This window comes from Camelina sativa, chromosome 9 (assembly GCF_030686135.1).
Source record: "Camelina sativa cultivar CO46 ecotype springtype chromosome 9, ASM3068613v1".
NCBI classification, from domain to species: Eukaryota; Viridiplantae; Streptophyta; class Magnoliopsida; order Brassicales; family Brassicaceae; genus Camelina; species Camelina sativa.
The window spans coordinates 18,877,965-18,896,733 of NC_141888.1; the positions used below are offsets into that span (position 1 = coordinate 18,877,965).

An 18,769-nucleotide genomic window follows, 5' to 3' on the forward strand; every position below is an offset into this window, starting at 1 on the left:
TAATATGGTCGTTGACAATAGCGCATCGTATTATATAATACATTAATACTAATACTCCATGTTTATGTATCACGCTGTCAATCTCTTAATAAATTATAATTGCAACTTGGTAGACCTCACGAAGACATAACCAAGTGCTAATCGTCGACTAGTAAAAATGTTGTCATCCCGTGTTAGATATTTTATACAAATAAGTGTATTATTTTAAAAATCATAAAAATATTTGGTTATTACCCTTCTAGTCCACGATTAGCACTTGCTAATCAACTAAGCTATGCGAGTATGCGACGATATTGACTAATTTCACCGTCTATAATATATAACTAGATATGGTACGTATGTGTACCTACCAAAAAGTAATCTAGTGTTGCCGTACGAGAACGTAACTCGATCTGGTGCGTAAGGCACCGGCATGTCAAGTTGATCGTCGTCATGTTGCTTCCCTTATTCATGCCTCCTCTCTTCTCTCTTCTTGATTATTAATTACAACACATCTGTATATAGAAATACATAGTATTTTATTTGTGTTGTTGAAGGTTTTATATACTACAAGTGATTGCTACATTTTACCGAAGAAACATTGACTATATATGCATTCGCCATTCGATGCTATTTATTTGATCACATCATCAAATTTAAATGATGGCTACGACATTTTTATATTGATTGATTAACGATAGTCAAATTTAAATGACCGATTGCATATATATAAGTGAACCCACAACCACGATGGATGCTGGTTAAGTCATAGATACGTGGGACGAGAACTTGTCGAATTATTAGCCAAAAAAAAAAAAGATAGTCAGAAGCTCTTATCAAATGAAAATTAAAAGCTATGAGTATTATAATGACCGTACAGATCATGCGTCTCAATCTCTATCACAAAATCCAGGCTGTGCTAGTTATGTATTAGGCATATTCTGTTCTCATGTAACTTTCAAAAGCCAAAGACTAACGGAGTCTAAAACATATTACTCATTACTTACTTCAAATTTTCCCTCTTTTAGATGTTTTTTTTTTTGACAAATTTCGTCAACTTTATGAACAATTTTTAAAGTCCAAGTCAAAAAAACTCTTCACATAATATAAGGGAAAATTCCCAAAAAAAACTTCAAGTTATTTTAATTTGGAAGATTAATATCCAATACTTTTTGATTGGAATAATAATACCCGATGTATTAAACTGATGACAAATAAAATCTTATTTTAAAAAATTTGGTCGAATCGAACTCACGACTTAACGGACGTTAACCTGCATGACGGAATCACTAAACCGGCTAAAATTTTAAACACGGGTTATTAAATAGTTATATATAACATGTATACGACACTTGACCAATAAATTAATGTAGTCTAGTGGTTGTGGGTTCCTTTTGCAACCATCAAAAATAAGGTTCGATTCCCTTCCCTAACGCTTCTTCAGTTTTTTTTTTTTTTTTTCGCTTCTCTGGATTCTTAGGGTTTTGCGATGTCGCCTCTCTGTCCCATCTGAAATGGTTTTCAATTTCAAGTTGGATTGATGGATTCTCTGCTCTTGTGAGTTGCGACGCTGGTACAACGACTTTGCTTCTCTGTCCAATCTTAGAGGGTTTTCAATTTGAAGTTAGATTGATATAGATTTTTCCATCTTCGCTTCTATTTGATTTTCGTTAGATCTGGCCATCTATAACAGAGAAGGCAAAAAGGAAGGAAAAAAAAAAGGGCATAAAATTTGGATTTAAATCTCTCTGGTCCCTTCTCAATTCTATTCTATTTAATCCCCCTAATAAAAAATTGTATTTAAAAATTTATTTTTATTTAGAAATTTAGTAAAAGATAAATAAATTTAAGGTTTCTTCCATATTTACAGACCCAACCTAATTTTGGATCTAGATATGGTATACCCATAACTATTTCTGATCTTAAATCCCCAATTCCATAACCAAACCCTAATTTTCTTTTTTTTCCTTCTCGTCTTTCTTCTCCTCCGACTCGAGTCGACAGTTGCAGAGAAGGATTAATCTCGTTTCTTATTCTTCTCTTCTCCTCTCGATACTCTTTCGTCTTCTTCTTCTCTTTCTTTTCATCCGTTTCCCTCAATCCCCTTTCTTCTTCTCTTTGGAGAAATCCGCCGTGAGAATCAAAATTCGCCGTGATAAATCGGAATTCGCCGTTCGTTTCCTCTCAGCTGCCGGTCATTCTAAGCCATTCTCTTTATTTCTTTGCTTTGATCGACTAGTTGTTGGGTTTAATTTTCTGAATTGTGTGAAAAGGATATGAATTTTGTGAGTTCTGAGTTTGGGAAGTGTGTTTTGAAATGATTTCGTGAAATGTGTTGTGAGTTTGAGTGTAGATAGATAATGAGATTTGTTTATGTGAGGTTGTGTTTGGATTGAGTTTGTGAGATTGTGTGAGTTTGAGTTTGTATTTGTGTTTATGTTCGGATTGTGTGAGATTGAGTTTGTTTTTGTGTGAGTTTTTACCTCTTTGCTTTCGATAATGAGATTGTGAGAGTTTGAGTTTCTTTTGGACCCGTTTGTTTTTGTGTTTGGATTGTGTGAGTTTATGTAGATAATGAGACTGATTTTCAAAGTTTGATATAAATTTGTTGTTTTAGGTACCAATCAAAATGGTTAAAACCAGAGGAGGAGGATCTAATGTATGAAGTGGTACTAGAAGATCCGAAAGAATAAAGCAATTGGAGATAGCAGGTGAAAATGTAGTGGATGATGTCGTGGGAGATAAAGTTGGTGAAAATGTAGTGGATGATGTCGGGGAAGATCAAGTAGGCGAATCTGGTCCAGTGAATTCATTACCTATCCATCCGAGACATGTCTCTGACCAGGAGGTAATTTATTTTGTTTAGTACAGCATATTACAACTAGGTACAACTATGCTGTGACACTTAATTTCTTTGTAAAATTGTGTTTGTATTTCAGGAAACAGAGATGGATACGGAGGAGGACACTCAACCTATTGAACCAAAGTTATATTTTAGTGATCCAAGCGTCTATGGAAATCATCCCAAGCTTTCATCAAGGTGTCAAATTGCTAGTACGCTGGATATGTTAGAGAAGCTCGAACCATCAGAAAAGGTATGGTTTAAGAAACACAAGCAGTTCAGGCACGTATGGCACATGGCTAGGCACGAAAATAATAAGGTTATGGCAATGTGGATGCTTCTATTACAGACTGCTCGTATAGAGAAATGTAAATTCTGCTGGTTCGTAGTGAATGGCGTACCCATACGCTATTCAATGAGAGAACATGCTCTCATCACTGGTTTTGATTGCCATGACTATGATTTAGGATTTAATGAGAAGGAATATGGAAAATTTGACTTTGTCTTAAGGGTTTTTGGGTCTATAAATGTTACAGTGAAGGATGTGGAAGAGAAGCTAGATTCAATGAAGGATAAATGCAATGGAGATCGCTTGCAAGTGGCTGTCCTTTTATTCTTAGCCAAGGTAATAAGAGGAAAAAAAAGTATGATAGCATATATCCTTTCATTCTGAAGATAGTGGGTGATTTGAAAGCGGTAGAAACATTTCCATGGGGGCGAATGACTTTTGAAGACAATATCAAAACAATATATCCAAAGTGATCACTCTTCTCATGACTCGGAAGCCTTCAATGGAAGCTCCTAGTGCGAAGAACAAGTACTTAAACTTATGTTCCTCATCCACTTCCACATATGAAACTGTATCAGGATTCATCTTTTCTAACATGAACATATACGAATACATAAGCCTAAAACCTTCCTCTGGGGTACCTTGAACATCATCTGCAGCTTCTTTTTTTCCTCTCCACGCGGTAGAGTAGGACACCTTCACACCAAATCTTCTTTGAACCAAGTGAATGAGAGCTTTTGGAGTTGGCGTGGCAATTTCACCCGGATAATCTGCAGCCAATAAAGAAGCAACCATATTTGGTGTACCTTTCCTTCTAATTCGCCCTGTACTTGTTCTTGACCGAGAGCATGTATGAATATTTCTATGAGTTCTTATAGAGAAAGGCTTAGACTTATCACTCCTTGCAGCTCTTACATACCAATTGCAACCATTATGTGCTTCAGAAAATTTTGCCACATATCTCAATGGCTCCGACTTCTTTACAACAAACTCAAAACAATACTTATGTCCAGCCTTTTCAATTAAACTTTGTATTGCTTTTTTGCTTCCAAATTCCTGGCCTATCGTGAAATCAATACCATCTTCCAATAAAAGAGGTCCAGACTGGTTTCCTTCTACATCTCTATCTTCATTCTCGACCACCACCAGATTTTGTAGTGATGGTTCTCTTACGTACATATCGACGATACCACCACCACCACTACCATTTGTTCCACCAACTAGAGCAATCTCTTTATTCACTCCATCAATTAGAGCAATCTCTTTATTCGCTCCACCAGTATCATTTGCTCCACCACTATCATTCGCTCCACCAATTATAGCAATCTCTTCATTATTTGGAAGATTTCTTGTTGCCAAATCCTTTATCAAAACTTGATCAAACCCCTCATTTTCATCGATCCCCTGATTTTGTTCTTCATTATTGGTAACTTCGACATGCAAAACACTTCTAAACCCTTCTTTAGACACATCCTTTAAATAACACACAACATCTTCATCATCTCGAATATAATTTGGTATTCCCTTATAGTTTGGGAATGAGAAGGGAAAGTAACTAACTCTCAGATTTTTCATAGCCACAGCTACCTTTATCTTGCTGCATATCTTCTCAACCAACTTAGCATATGATACATCACTAGATGATGTCTTCATAAGAAAAGAATACACTTCCTTATCTTCTCTTGAAATCCATCGTACATCTTCTCCAATACTTGAATAGTATCCATCATAAAGAAAGCGTATGATTGCAGTCTTTGGCATTGTCACCTGAAAAAGAAAGAGAAAGAAAACAGTCAATTTCCATTTTTAGTAGCAGTTCATAAACATAGTTGTACCCATTTGTCTCAGTTGTACCAAATTTCTGGATCCTTAATTTCCTACATAGTTGTACCCATTTGTCTCAGTTGCACCAAAGTTTTGTCCCAGATCTGAAATCCCCAAATTTGTTTACAAAATCCGGCATTCAACATTTCTCAATCATAATAACCAACGCAAGACCTTAATCCACTAAGAAAACAAGTCTACTAACCTTAACAAGCATAAAGACCAAATAAATTTACAAATCTACAATTTTTTCACTCATTCAAATTGAAATTCCACAACAATTTGATTAAACAATGTTATATCTAAGGAAATTTAGACAATAAGAAAGATTAAAACTACCTTCAAGTGTGTGTTAATGGTGGATGAAGAAGAAGAAGAAGAAGAAGAAGAAGAGAGTCTTTCCAAGCTCAACAAGAGGATGACCGTTTTATTTGATTTTTTTTTACAAATGAGAGAGGAGAGAGAGTTTTAATTATTGGTTATAATTTTTTTTTTCTTTTGTATTTCAAATTTATTATATAATATAAGAAGGGAGAAGGGTAGAGATGGATTTTGAAAATATTGGAAAAGATAGGGGTTGTAAGAATAAGTAGGGGTTTTTCAAATTAAAATTGAAGCAAAAGGGGCTATATAGATTAAAATCCATAAAATTTCATGAAGACGTGGATTCGAAACCCAATTCGGTTGGACTAAAACCAACACTTTACCATTAGACTACCTTGATATAATCGGTTAATTATGTACACAGATTGTATATATGTATCGAAAAATGTGTTATTGAAATTCCACTCTGGTTTAGCGATTCCGTCACACAGGTTAACGTCCGTTAAGATGTGAGTTCGATTCGACCAACTTTTTAAAAATAAGGTTCTATTTGTCATCAGTTTAATACATTGGGTATTATTGTTCCAATAAAAAAGTATTGGGTATTAAACATCCAAATTAAAATAAGTTGAGATTTTTTTTGGAAATTTTCCCCATAATATAATACTTCGATTATTTAATTATTTCAAATGTGGAGACAATATATTAAATAGATTTTGACAACTTGTAGCTTAATCCTGAACTTGGTAGAAGAGAAGATATAAAATAAAATTTATAAATGCTAAAATGAGGTTAAGTCCCCACGTCATACTGGCCAATGAGATGACACGTGCTTTTAATGTATAGCAAATTTTTCTATTATTCCCTAATTTGTGTCCAAATTTTCTGTTGAATGATATATTTTGTTGTGACTTTCCAAAAAAATAGTTCAGAAATATTTAAACAATATCATATTTTTAAGGGAAATTACCTAAAATATTGCATAAAAGTAGGTTTATTAGTAGACTAACACGTTGAGATTTCTGCCTTACTAGAATAACACATAAAAGTTTGCAAATTACTTCTATATCTGAGTTGTGTGTTTTATTACGATTTATGCCATTCTCTTTTAAAACGAAGATCTTAAAAGGGGAAAATAAAAAGATCATAAACCTAAGTCGATCCCTTGAATCTTTGTGTTGTTTGTCTTACGATTGTTGGATTGAGATCAGCTATTTTTAGATAGCTTGCGGTGTGAAAAGAATCTGTGTGGAGGACGTTTGGCTGGAGGACCACTGACGGCGAGTTGACGGCGAGGTGGTTTAAAGTAGAGGAGGAGGGAAATAAAGCGATTTGCTCAGAGGTAAATTTCTATATCGTGGTTTAGTCTCTATTGCTTACTGTTTTCTTATACACGAGTATTACTTAGTAGGCCTTGTATATTGTATGTTAGTTTTCTGTATGTTGTTGAGCTCTGTTTTTCGGAAGATATTTGTGTGACTTCATGTTGCTTCGTTGCTAATCTAAGCAACAAATGTTTTGTGATATTGAATTAATAACTAAACTAAAGCTTCTGTCGTAGATATGGGGTCAAGCAAGAGGTATCCAAGTAGGTTGTATGGGGTTGGTAATTTTCCACTGCCGATGAGAAGCATGCACCACGATTGTAGTTTGTCCAATCTTGGTGGTTTGAAAGGCTTTGTTGGTGATGAGGTGTATGACAAAATAAGAAAGAATTCGCAGCTGGGAGTTCTATTGGATCTAGCCGAATCTGACTACCTGTTTTGTGGGAAGACCACCCATTATCTATTGTCCAATCAATTGGCAATAAACATTCATTTGGAGGTATGGTTTTTGGTTGGAGGAAAGCCGCTGAGGTTCTCTCTATATGAATATGAAGAAATTAGTGGTTTGAATTGTGAGAAGATTGATGAAACGGAGTTTGAAGTCGATCATACACCTTTATGGGCGGCTTTAAAGGTGAAAGCTTTTAATGGACCCAACTGGGAGGAGCTAGTTGAGGGTTTGAGAAGCTGCCGTGGGTGGTCTGATGAAATGAAGACGTAGATAGCTCGGTTGTATCTTGTTCATGTTGGAGTGCTTGGTTTATCAAGGAACAGTCGGATTCCTCTGGAATACGCTAAAAGGGCGTTGAATGAAGAAGCATTTGAGAGTTTTCAATGGGGTAGGGTTAGATTCAAGAGTTTAGTTGATTCCATCAAAGTCCTTGGGTTACCTAACAATGCTTATACCCTCCATGGATGTGTCCATGTATTGCTGATATGGGCATTTGAGAGCGTGAAGGTGCTGGGGGCTAGCTACGGGAATGTAAGAGAAGGTGTAGATTTGCCTCTGTTAAGGTGGAGAGGAGGGAGGCCAAGGAAGGATATCGAAGCCTTCATATCCGGGAGCAAACTCCTTAATAATGGGGAGGTATGCCTTCAATTTACGTATACATTATTTGTCTGCATTTTTTCTTTGTGATAGATTATTAAAAGTTATGGTATCTGAAATGCAGCTTCAGGTGAAGCATTTAGTACCTAAACCTTTGGAGTTCATATATCCAGATTGGCCATGACAATATTGTGTGTATGGTGTAGGAGAAGGTTTGAAGAAGAAACTGGATAATCTGCTGTTAGACGTGATCAATGGCGAAGTGGATGAAAGAGAATGGGATTGTGTAAAAAAAAGGAAGGGGGAACATACGAAGAAGAGGGAGAGGAGGCAACATGTTGCAGGGGTAAGTGACGATGATTTCCTTGAAACAGCCCCAACCAGCATCCGTAATGTCCCCAATAATGCGAAGGAGCAGAAAGAAAGTGTTGGGGACAAATGTTCATCAGAGAAGGCGTCTGGAGATAAGCATTCAAGTGTGCAGGGTGAAGATGGTAGTGGAAGGTTATTTACTATTGTGTTCAAACTTCAAGGTATGGAGAGTAGGATGGGTAACTTTGAGAGTGACGTTCAACTATTGAAGAAAGTTGTTATCAACACAACGGATGGAGGAGCGCATACGCAATGACCTCTTACATTAAGAAATGACGAACAAAAAATAGAGGAGGTATGATCTGCGTACCGTATTGATAAAATTGTTATTATATATCTATTGTTCAGTATGAAGTCTTTGTATTTATCTATTCGAGGAAACAATATCAATTTCAGTTTTGTGAAGTTGTATAATTTTATAATTATTTTGATATATGATTTTTTTCGTACACACAATTTAGCAATTTGTATACTTTGTCTCTAGTTTAACAGCGTCATATTATATTTCAAATGTCTTGTATATAACGTCAAATACATGTCTTTTGTTTCAAGTCATGGCTATATCAGATAAAGCATTCGGACAAGGATGGTTATAAAGTTGCTAGTTGTGTTAGGAATCCGTTAGCCATTAAGGATAAAGTCATGTGGTCTGGGAGTATTAAAATCAAACCAGAGGACAATGTAGAGCGAATTCCAAAGCAGATGGTAGACAGTGTACAGCGTGTCAAAAGAGTACAGAGTTGGGAGACAGAGGAAGGCGATAAAAGAGCAAAGTATAATGACAAAGTTGATGGAGCAGGTGCTCAACCCGTTCCTATTAATGTTATCCATCCGGTAAGTGGTGGTAACCCTGGCTCGTCGGATCGAAAGTGCGAATCTGTTGTGGATTTAACCAAGGGGACCAGCAGTCTTGCATCGTCTCATACAGTGAAAGATAAGGAGAAAGCCAGGTATTTTGCATATTTGTTACAAAAGGTGTTTCCTCCATCAAGAGAGCTTGATCTTCTATTAGTAGATCTAGTGGGCACCAACATAGGGTTAAACCCTAATGACAAATCAATGCGAGCTGCATTAATGACCCGACGTGAAAGCCACATTGTAGTCCTATCTCCCGCAGTGTACGATCCTTTTAGTGAGGCAAGTCCTGAGAAAATTGCAAAGTTGATGTCCTTCCTAACTGATGATTTGTAAGTCTTCATTTAGAGTTGTATATAATTAGTGTCTATATTCGGATTTGAGGACTACGATCTATAACTGATTTGTTAATTTTGGTATTCAGGGCTAAAGTACCTTGCACTGGAAATGCCGAATTTTATTTTCACCTCCTGACCCCTAAACAATTGTGGCCAACTACAACATTCGGCTGGTTATGGGATGCGGTAAGCTTCGTAGCATAACATTTGACGCAGTTAACTATGGTATACTAATGCCTGATAGATGTCACTCGTGTTGCAGCACATGGTTACATGTATGCATATGTTCCGTATTAGGGGGACGCAAACGCCATCCCCATATAAAACATATCGTATTGCTTTTCTTGATCCTTTGTTTGTTAGTATGTGGGCATTCGAATTCCCTAAAATGGAAGCCTCTAATCAATGGGTTTTTGGAGAAGGTTATTTTGAGACGTACGTGGGAAGGCTGCCAAAATACGGAATGACAAACAAGGTGTGGGTTGACGATGTAGACACCCTGCTCTTCCCATACAACCTCGATAACAACCATTGGGTAGCCATCGAAGCTGACTTAGTCCAGCGGAGGCTAAGATTTTACGATAGCATAAACAGTGGTAGAACCGAAGAGAGTCTACAAAAGAAGTGCAAACCGTTCGCAAAAATGATCCCACGCTTGATACAAGCATATAACCGGAGGTACAAAGATGAGCATATCGGGGCGGCGGCATTTAGTTACTACCGGGTGAAAACACTCCCACAGAACTATCAACAAGGTGACTGTGGTGTGTACACCGTGAAGTGCTTAGAGTGTATAGCTCTTGGAGTAAATTACACAGGCCTATGTGATGCGGCCATGCCTTCTATTAGGATGAAACTTGCTGCAGACGTGTTTGATGAGGTCCCAGACCGAGACTGCTTTCTCCAACTAGATGCTACGTCGAGACAGTAGATTATCTGGAAGCTGAATTCAACTCGGGATCAAAAAGTTGAAGAGGTTCCATGTACATTACCGGAGCAGTATGATTTTGAAAAATTGAAGATTGGTTTTACGCGTGTTGCTAATAGAAGATGCGTGTTTGGTCATTTTTTTGGTAACATGTGGGATTTGAGGATGTCGTTCTTAGATTTTCCGAGGTCTGGTCACTCACATAGCTCCTATCGGTTAATTGTAAACCCTCTTCAGGTGTAGTGTTTTTTGTATATTGGAGGGTCTAGATATGTATCATTATGACGTCTTTCTAACCAGTATTAGTATATGTTAGGCCTTTATCAGATGTGTACGTACCATCAGCTAAGTAACGGCCTTATTATGGTCTGTGTACACACGTACGTATATTCATATGTGTACGTACCATCAACTAAGTAACGGCCTTATTATGGTCTGTGTACACACGTACGTATATTTATGGTCTGTGTACACACGTACGTATATTCATCAGTGTACGTACAATCGATTTTCTAACGTTATAGACTTGATTTTTAGGTCCATGGTTGGTGCTTAGTTTCTATCCATTTTGAGCACACTAACTTGTCCCTACTGGCAATCCTATGATATTATGAGCGTGATGTGATTAAATTGTATTCAAATTCAGCGAACCATAATCATCCTAACAGACTGTTACGGATCATATGGACCACCTGCGTGAAAGTAATAAGTACAACCAGGAAGAATGTTTATTCGCTACTTAATTTATCGGACCAATAGCAGCTTCGTAGACGTCCATCGCGAACTTCTTTCGGAAATTGTCAATATTGTTGTCGGTGATCTTCAAGCAATCAGTCATCGGTTTGCCCATGCTCAACAGTTCTAAAAACTTCATAGTAAAAGGTCCACAATCTCCCGTCCTCAAGTTTTGTCCTACTTGGCTAACCCTTTCAGCGGTAAATGGATCGAGAGAGTAATTGACATCGATAACCCTCTGAAGTAGGTACGGTATCATCTCACACACCGGCTTGATCCGGGACATTGCAAGAGTTTCTTTGGAGGAGGTCATCAAAGGATCGTAAATGGAAACATGTCTCTTTATAAGATTTATGCCCACTCCTACCCAATGCTTAGATTTCCAGTTCATTGGAGCATATATAACGTCGACATCTGCAACCCACTTCAACCTTGGTTCGTGGTGCATCCTTTCCCCATTGACGATGTCAATGAGTACTTTGTCCCATCTGAAATTCCGTTTCGCCGTGCTCCTGTTGAATGCTTGGAACCTTCTTGTCAACTCGTAAAAGAGAACGGAGTCCAAAATTATGGTCCTTTGTTTTATCATTTCTTCTCCGTTTTTGTGCCACAGCGTTAGGGCAATCATCTCCATGTGCTGCAGATGCAGTTAAACGCAACCGGTCGGATTTAAATCCAACAAGAAACCATGAACACCCCAAAATCGTGTAGTTAAAGTTTAAAATATGTACCTGACTATGGACCCATTTTTGGGACGATATAAGAGTAGAGAAGAATAGGATATCTGCCTTGCGGAATCCGAAAAAAGTGTGTACCCTGCAAAATTTTGTAATTATGAATATCCTATATCAATGAATGAGCATATCAATATGTCATCGGAGTAATATATACTACACTTACACATTATCTTGTTTTATCATCTCGGTGAATTTGGCGAATTTCCCATCAGCAACATCTTCCATAGGGTCGTATGAAACCGACCCTGCTTTTATCACTATGGCTTCGGATGATAGACTCGCACGTATCTCCATTATCACTTCTTCTGCGCGTCCTGTTTCATCCACAATAATAACCGACTGCGGCACTAAATTGTCTGAGTCACCAGGAATACATTCCTCCCCGGGACTTTGATCTGGTTGACCTCTAGTCTCTTTACAGCCCTCTTCGACATCGCGTTCGTTGGGTATTGCTTGGTCTCCGGCCTAATAAGATGCACGTACATAGATTAGTTGTGACGTACACTGGACCATCTAAGTAGACACTATAAATATGGCAAATATTCGAAATAAAAAATAATTTTGCACTATTGGAGGTTAACTGTTGTTTCTATTTATACATGTCCATCAGTTTTGTTACAGCCCTCCTCGCCATCGCTTTCCTTTTGTAGTGCTTCGACTTCGGCCTAATAAGATGTACGTACATAGATTCATACTTACGTACACTAATGTCACAAATACTCGAAATCATCAAAGTTAGACACTTGCCTCTTGTTGACCGTCAACTGCAGTTTCATTTTCTACAGGTATTTCGATTTTGTTACAGCCCTCATCTGACTCGCCTTCCTGACGTCTTATGTGCCCTCCGTTACTGTTAAACCACTCGACTTTCCCGCCTTCTTGATGCAGTTCTTCCCCATCCTCCTATTCAAAATAATGAAACTTTTAAGACGCGTGTTCGTAGTAGGAACTTGGTACAAGCTCAATTTTTCACACGTGTAGATTAGAGGAGATAAACAAATAACCGAATATATATGAGACCCACAGATGGTTATCCCTTTTATGGTTACTTCCTGACCTACCATTTTGTTACAATGCAGATCAGGTTCCATTTTAGTATTCAGCTGCAGCAATATCTGTTCAATTAAAGGTGGACAATGCTTTATTACGAATATAGTGTTGTAATCTCCATTCCGTGTCAAATACTTACATCGGATACGGTTTTAGTTCGACAGCAATGTCCCCCGCGTCATAATCTTGGCGACACTCATTAACTCCATTGTCCGGGGATGGTTCGTTCATGCCACAGTCGTTATTATCGGTTACCCACTCATTAATATGAGTACGGGTTGTATCCTACGGTCAAATATATAAAGCGTATATGATAGGTGCATAATCAAAAACACCCCCATTACGTTGATTGAGTCGCATTCTAAAGAGGATCTTGTTGTCCATTACCTGGCCTCCAACTAAAGAATCACCACTGACAGAGTGTTGACCATCTATGGCATCCTTCGAACCATCAGTATTCCGATCACCCTGTGCACACCACGATAGCAACATAATTTAATATATGTAAGTAGTGAAAAAATTACAACCCTTAAGCTATTTGTCATATCAACCTTAGCAGTGTCAGCGCATCCCCTGTTTCTGACCTTCTCTCCCTTTTTTTTCATAACCATTACTGAACTCATTCTTCGAAACTTTATAGTTTTCCCTCTTCTTTTTTTTGAATACTTCTTCTCTGAAACTGTATGCGAAGCGTAAGAAGGTTCCCCATGTTCGTTTCTTTTAACCTCCAATAGTGCAGCTCTTATCTCCTTGCGGATCTCTGTACGTACGAAAATCTCCATGTTTGCCTGATTTTCCTTCATCAGTGCTTCTTGTTTCCTGTAGAACCGGCTTAGTTCCGCCGCATACCTTTCAAATTGGTCATCGTCCAAACGTTCATCAACAATGGGCGTACCCCCCGGTTGCCCATCAGTTCTCGTGCTCTTCTCTTTCTTATTGTCAATTGTTGCGGTGTCTGCTCTTTTCCTCTTCCGACAGTCAACTGTAACTATATCACCAATTAACCATTAATGTTTTAAAAAATTATCTTTATAGTGAAGCCCTTTGTAATGTATAAATGTTTTTAATACCTTTCTCTTCAGGACGTGTCTGTTTTGGACACCTATCATCACCTCCCATCCATATTGCCTCATCCCATTTGTGGCCAGCTTTAATAAGATTTTCAATGTTGTCAACTTGATGATCTTCCTCTTCGTCACGCCACTCCAATTCTCCACTATTACAATGCTCCCCACTACCAACCATCCGTCTAATAACCACCTATAATATGATTACAAATATATATACATTTGACGAAACTGGTAGATTCAGGTCGTTAACGTATTATATCAACCAAGTACATACCTCTTTAGCAGCCTCGCATGCGAAGATATCTGCTGTCTTGATTGGCCGCAGTTTAGCCAGATTGTGGATCGATCTTTGATTAAACGCCTGATCTTGAACGTCAGATGGTACTAATCTTGCAATTGCTGGGACAGATTGGAAAGCCAGCAGCTGGAGTGCTAGAGAAAATCCATGAACAGCAACTAATTGTTGCTTGAAAGTTTTACTAAGTTGTCTACGTCTGCTGGACATTTAAATCCTGTAATAGTCTCCAGCGTCCGTTCAAATAACAACCTTCCCCATGGATATTTGAAAAAAAAATCAATATTCTTGGTCATCTCCACTGTCTTCGGATCTGGTTTTACTGGTTGCGTGACGCATGTTAGAACTCCATCAACTATTATTATCAGCGCTAAAGCTAGTTTCTGCCACGTTTCCATTTCCTCAGTCTCCAACCTTTTGACCAACTCGGAGATCGTTGGTTCTATGTTTTCCCCGAATAGAACTTCCAAAACAGTCATACATCCTTTATCCGTTTTTGTAGCTCTTTCCACATCTCTCTTTTTTGGATAATTTCCACATTCGAGACCTATCAACTCTGCAAATTCTTGTAATCCAAACTTGATTGGAATGCCACCAAACACAATCCACATCTCATGCCACTTTTTGGTCACCAATTGACGGCAAACAAATCCATGAACTAGTTTACCGGAGAACGAGATCTTGTTAGCAGGGATACGAAAAAGCTGCCCAAATGGAGACTCTAACAAGTTTTCCATTTCTTTTGTTCCACTCAGCACCCTCGATATTGTAGAAAGATATTCCGGTTTTGAATACGCATTTATCTTGGTTTTGAGAGGGTAATGGTCAAGAGCAAATAACCTCCTCGGTAGATCCAAGCTCAATTGAGGAACGATCTCTACAGCCTCGGGATCCATCCTATCACCATGAAGTAACGTACATATTAATATGTACGTACACTAAACCAATTAACCCTAATACCAATGTCTACCAAAGTTTAATTCTGTTGACGATTATGGTTATTTATCCTCTGCCCGCCACAGATACACTACTATTCATCGATTTCACATCCTGGGCTACTCAAAGCGATTCTTAAATGTATTTGCTATATACTCTTTCAACCTAATATAGAATTTGGGGGTACAATCTCTCTTCCAATTTAAAGTAAGAAGCCAAGAGAAACACTTACCTTCTGATTCAACACCGGTGATGAAAAAGGGATCGAAACTAGTTGCCTTTCTCTGATTTCACCCGACCTCTGTAATTTCTTCTTCCTTAAATGTTCCGTCGCCGACTTCTATGGAGTGTCGTTTTGTAGTACTTATCCCAGATCTAAACACCTTAATTCAAAAAATCGGGATGTAAAACAACCCTATCGGACATTCGAATGCGCCGTCGCAGCTGAGGCCTCAGTTTTCCGTCTATTACTAAGAACGAAGATTTTGCCTCTACTACTAAACTATTTTAAAATAATTATTTTTTTATAAACAGTGCAATGGCTGAGCTTTTCCTTAAATATTTTTATTCAAATTATACAGTTCTTCAACGTTATTGTTTCATTTACACTATATATCAGCCTTTATTCGTCTGGTTAAACCATCATTCACTATTCCTTGATGTTTTATAAAGTTTTACATTGAATTGGTTTGTTAAATGAACCAATATATTTTCCGCCAATATATAATGTCGACTATAGGGTCATAATTAAGTAGCGCATGCGATGTCTCGTCTTCGCTTAACCGGCAGTTACACATGTTAAATATCTAAATGCGATGAATCTGTATGGAATGCAGTCACGACGTTTGAAAAGCCATAATATTGATAATCCATTTGTGTTTGTTCGCTGCTTATATAAGAAGACAAATACACACCCAGTGACCTATGTATTCGTCTCTCAAAAACCAAAATATCACATCACAAAGTAAACATAAGTGCAACAAAGTCATGGTGCATTTCGACAGGCTATCCGATCTCCAGACGTGGCGATCTGATTGGAAGGTTTCTGTTAAGATCATCCGCAAGTGGAGAAAGAGAGAAGCGAACATTGTCACCTTTGAAATGGTTGTTTCGGATGTTTTCGTAAGTGACTCGTCTCATCATCATATTATATGCACTTAATATTAAATGATACATGTACATCATGGTTGAACTTTTTTCCCCCACCGTAGGGAGATAAGATGCAGGCAACAATCAGCGAGGACCTGTTGCCCCAGTTCTGTGCGGGGATTGAGGAGGGTTTGTGGAAAACCTTCTCTAATTTCGTCGTCACTGACGACACATCCACTGTGAAGGTCCTGGCTTCCAACTACCGGATCAAATTCACTGCTGACACGGTTTTGGACAACATTCGTTGCTTGTCGACCAATCACTACATCGATTACGTCCCCTTCGACCAAATTTACGAACGATGGCCTCGTTGGACCCAGAACTGCTGCTTAGGTAACGTTGCATTGTGTTGTTCCGGTTTTTAATATCATATCCAGTACCATAATTCTAATGACATGACACCATAGACACGATGGGGCAAGTTACTCACATCGAACGAAGAATATTGGTGGACGATCCAACTGCTCCACGTTTTGCCGAGAGAACCCGGTTGATACGGTTTTCATTGACGAATCTTGAGTGAGTCGTTTTCGCGATTATTAGCTTTCACACACTTTAAAGATATACCGGGCTATTAACGTAAGGTGTCTCTGTGTGTAGGGGTCATCACTTGCAATGTGTGGCTTATGATGAGATGGTCGATGATTTTGTCCGCAATATTTGGCTATGTGGAGGCAAACCAGTTGTAGTCTTGCGATTCTGGAGGCCCAAGTTTAAGGATGGAGGTACTGATTAGCCAAACGTATTTAAAACAATTCAATCACCTTTTAAATATAAGATTACTGCATAAAACTAATTTTGGTTACCCTTTTTCCTTATTTTTCCACACCGCAGGAGGGATGGAAGTGGTTAGTCAACCGGGTGTCTCTAAAGTGATATTTGAACCACCCTTCCCTGAGGTTAGAGATTTCAAACTCCGATTGGAATACTTCGACCAGCGCGATCGAAGTGACGACGATTCGTAGCCTATGTTTCAATTTGTCAATGTTGCTTACATTCCAAACTTCTAAACCACGTCGCTGGACTCTTTCTATTATCTTCATTACCTACATCCCAACAATCTATCTTACGTGGATAGGAATAATTTGATGTAAAATGTTTGTGTGTATTACGCATGGTTAATTATATATTTTTATTTGGTAAGCATCTACCTAATAGTGCCAACGTTTAATGTTAGACGTATGTGTACAAACGTGTACAAATGTTTATGTTTATGTTTAATTTCAAGGGTTTGGTCGATAATAATAACACGACAAGGTTTCAAACAGTCTTTTTTTTAGACGATAAAAAAATGGGAGTAAACCAAATAAAACGTTTATAACTTGATGTTAAACAATTAAACCACAACCCAAAGTACTACTAATAAAACGACCAAACTACTTTAAAAAATAGGTCATTGTTGCTAGTATAACCAAAGTCGCAACAAACACATTGGTCAGTTTTAATTCCATAGTTAATGCATCACTCTTGTACGCAATCAACGCCTTCATCCTTTCCAACTCCATCTGATTTTCCTTGTGCATATTTAAGATGTTAGCAATCTCCTCTTTTTGTCCCTGAAGCGCTTCATGCATTTGATTCAAACTAGTTAACTTTAGAAGATCTTCCTTCACTGTTTTCAGTTCCTCCATCATAGCTTCATCCCACCATTTAAAAATGTGATAGTCCCCATCCTGCATTTTTTTTGCTTATAATGTTTGTTAAAACGAAAACCTCAAGTTATGCAAATAAATCTGATCTTTAATCAACCTCGGGGAAACTGTACGTTACTTACCTCTCTATTTCTACAAGTGTAGTGGAGCCTCCCTGGGTTTGTCCTTGTAAAAGAAGGTTGTAGGTTTGTCCTTTAACCACAGTAACAAACAGCCGGGATCCCATACTCCGCATCGTCATACTCGACTGGACTCGTGTTTGCCAAAGCAGACATTAAGAACGAAACTGATAACGTAATTGAAGGAGGGAAAATAAAGAAAAGAGGAACGTTAAACTATTAACCGAATATCCAACTCTCTAAACCTAATCCAACATCTATGGCAGCGGCTCTCTCTGTTTCCCCCAAATCAGATCAATGAACCCTAATTTCCCTAAATTTTATAAGATATCGATTATATTCGGTTAGCTTTTATAGAACATTCTGTTTTGTGTCGTTTTTTGTATTCTAAAACAACATGAACGTTTCCAATTTGTGTCGTTTTCCACTAGATACGAACGGCGTCGTAAGCTTGATACAGTGCCGGTCCTTTAATAAAGCCCGTAAATCAAGGGCTTTATGCTACAGATTATATTAGCGATTTTAGGGGAATTAATATCAAAAAAGGTGCGGTGGTACAGTGGTAGGATTGGCCTTGACTGTCCTTCAGTGTCACGAGTTCGAGCCCTTGTAAAGTTGTAGTAGGCACTTTTTTTTTCCTACTGTTTGTTAATGGGCAGAATTGGTTGGGCCGGCACTGTTGATAGTTTTGTGTGTTTGCCCGGTTAAACTAAGAACACGTCGTCTATATGGATGGTTCGAAGCTAGGGAATTGCCATTTTAAACCTTTTTTGGAATATAAGGAGCAATACGACATCTAGTACACATTTTCGGAACAAAAGGAGAAAAACGACCAAAACGACAGATATTGGCATACACGTTAATTAACATCTTCATTACATAGTAATTTAATTATCTAATGA

The 18,769-nt window shown here is 38.0% G+C and overlaps 3 protein-coding genes across 3 annotated transcripts; all 3 read left to right on the forward strand.

Annotated features, from left to right (window-relative positions):
* Positions 1-2,478: 2,478 nt before the first annotated feature.
* LOC147938295 (uncharacterized protein At3g43530-like) lies at positions 2,479-3,616 on the forward strand. The gene is made up of 3 exons (XM_087465574.1): positions 2,479-2,486; positions 2,647-2,827; positions 2,919-3,616. The coding sequence occupies exons 1-3, from the start codon at positions 2,479-2,481 to the stop codon at positions 3,492-3,494; spliced, it is 765 nt and encodes a 254-aa protein (XP_087321700.1). The 3' UTR covers positions 3,495-3,616.
* A 3,205-nt stretch (positions 3,617-6,821) lies between these two features.
* Positions 6,822-10,127, forward strand: LOC104789742 (uncharacterized). The gene is made up of 9 exons (XM_087465575.1): positions 6,822-7,082; positions 7,164-7,300; positions 7,352-7,670; positions 7,725-7,740; positions 7,838-7,917; positions 8,006-8,164; positions 8,556-9,190; positions 9,283-9,382; positions 9,459-10,127. Exons 1-9 carry the CDS (start codon positions 6,822-6,824, stop codon positions 10,125-10,127), a joined length of 2,376 nt encoding a protein of 791 aa, XP_087321701.1.
* Positions 10,128-15,934: 5,807 nt separating this feature from the next.
* Positions 15,935-17,061, forward strand: LOC147938296 (uncharacterized). The gene is made up of 5 exons (XM_087465576.1): positions 15,935-16,069; positions 16,159-16,429; positions 16,504-16,615; positions 16,697-16,821; positions 16,931-17,061. The coding sequence occupies exons 1-5, from the start codon at positions 15,935-15,937 to the stop codon at positions 17,059-17,061; spliced, it is 774 nt and encodes a 257-aa protein (XP_087321702.1).
* The last annotated feature ends 1,708 nt before the right edge of the window (positions 17,062-18,769 follow it).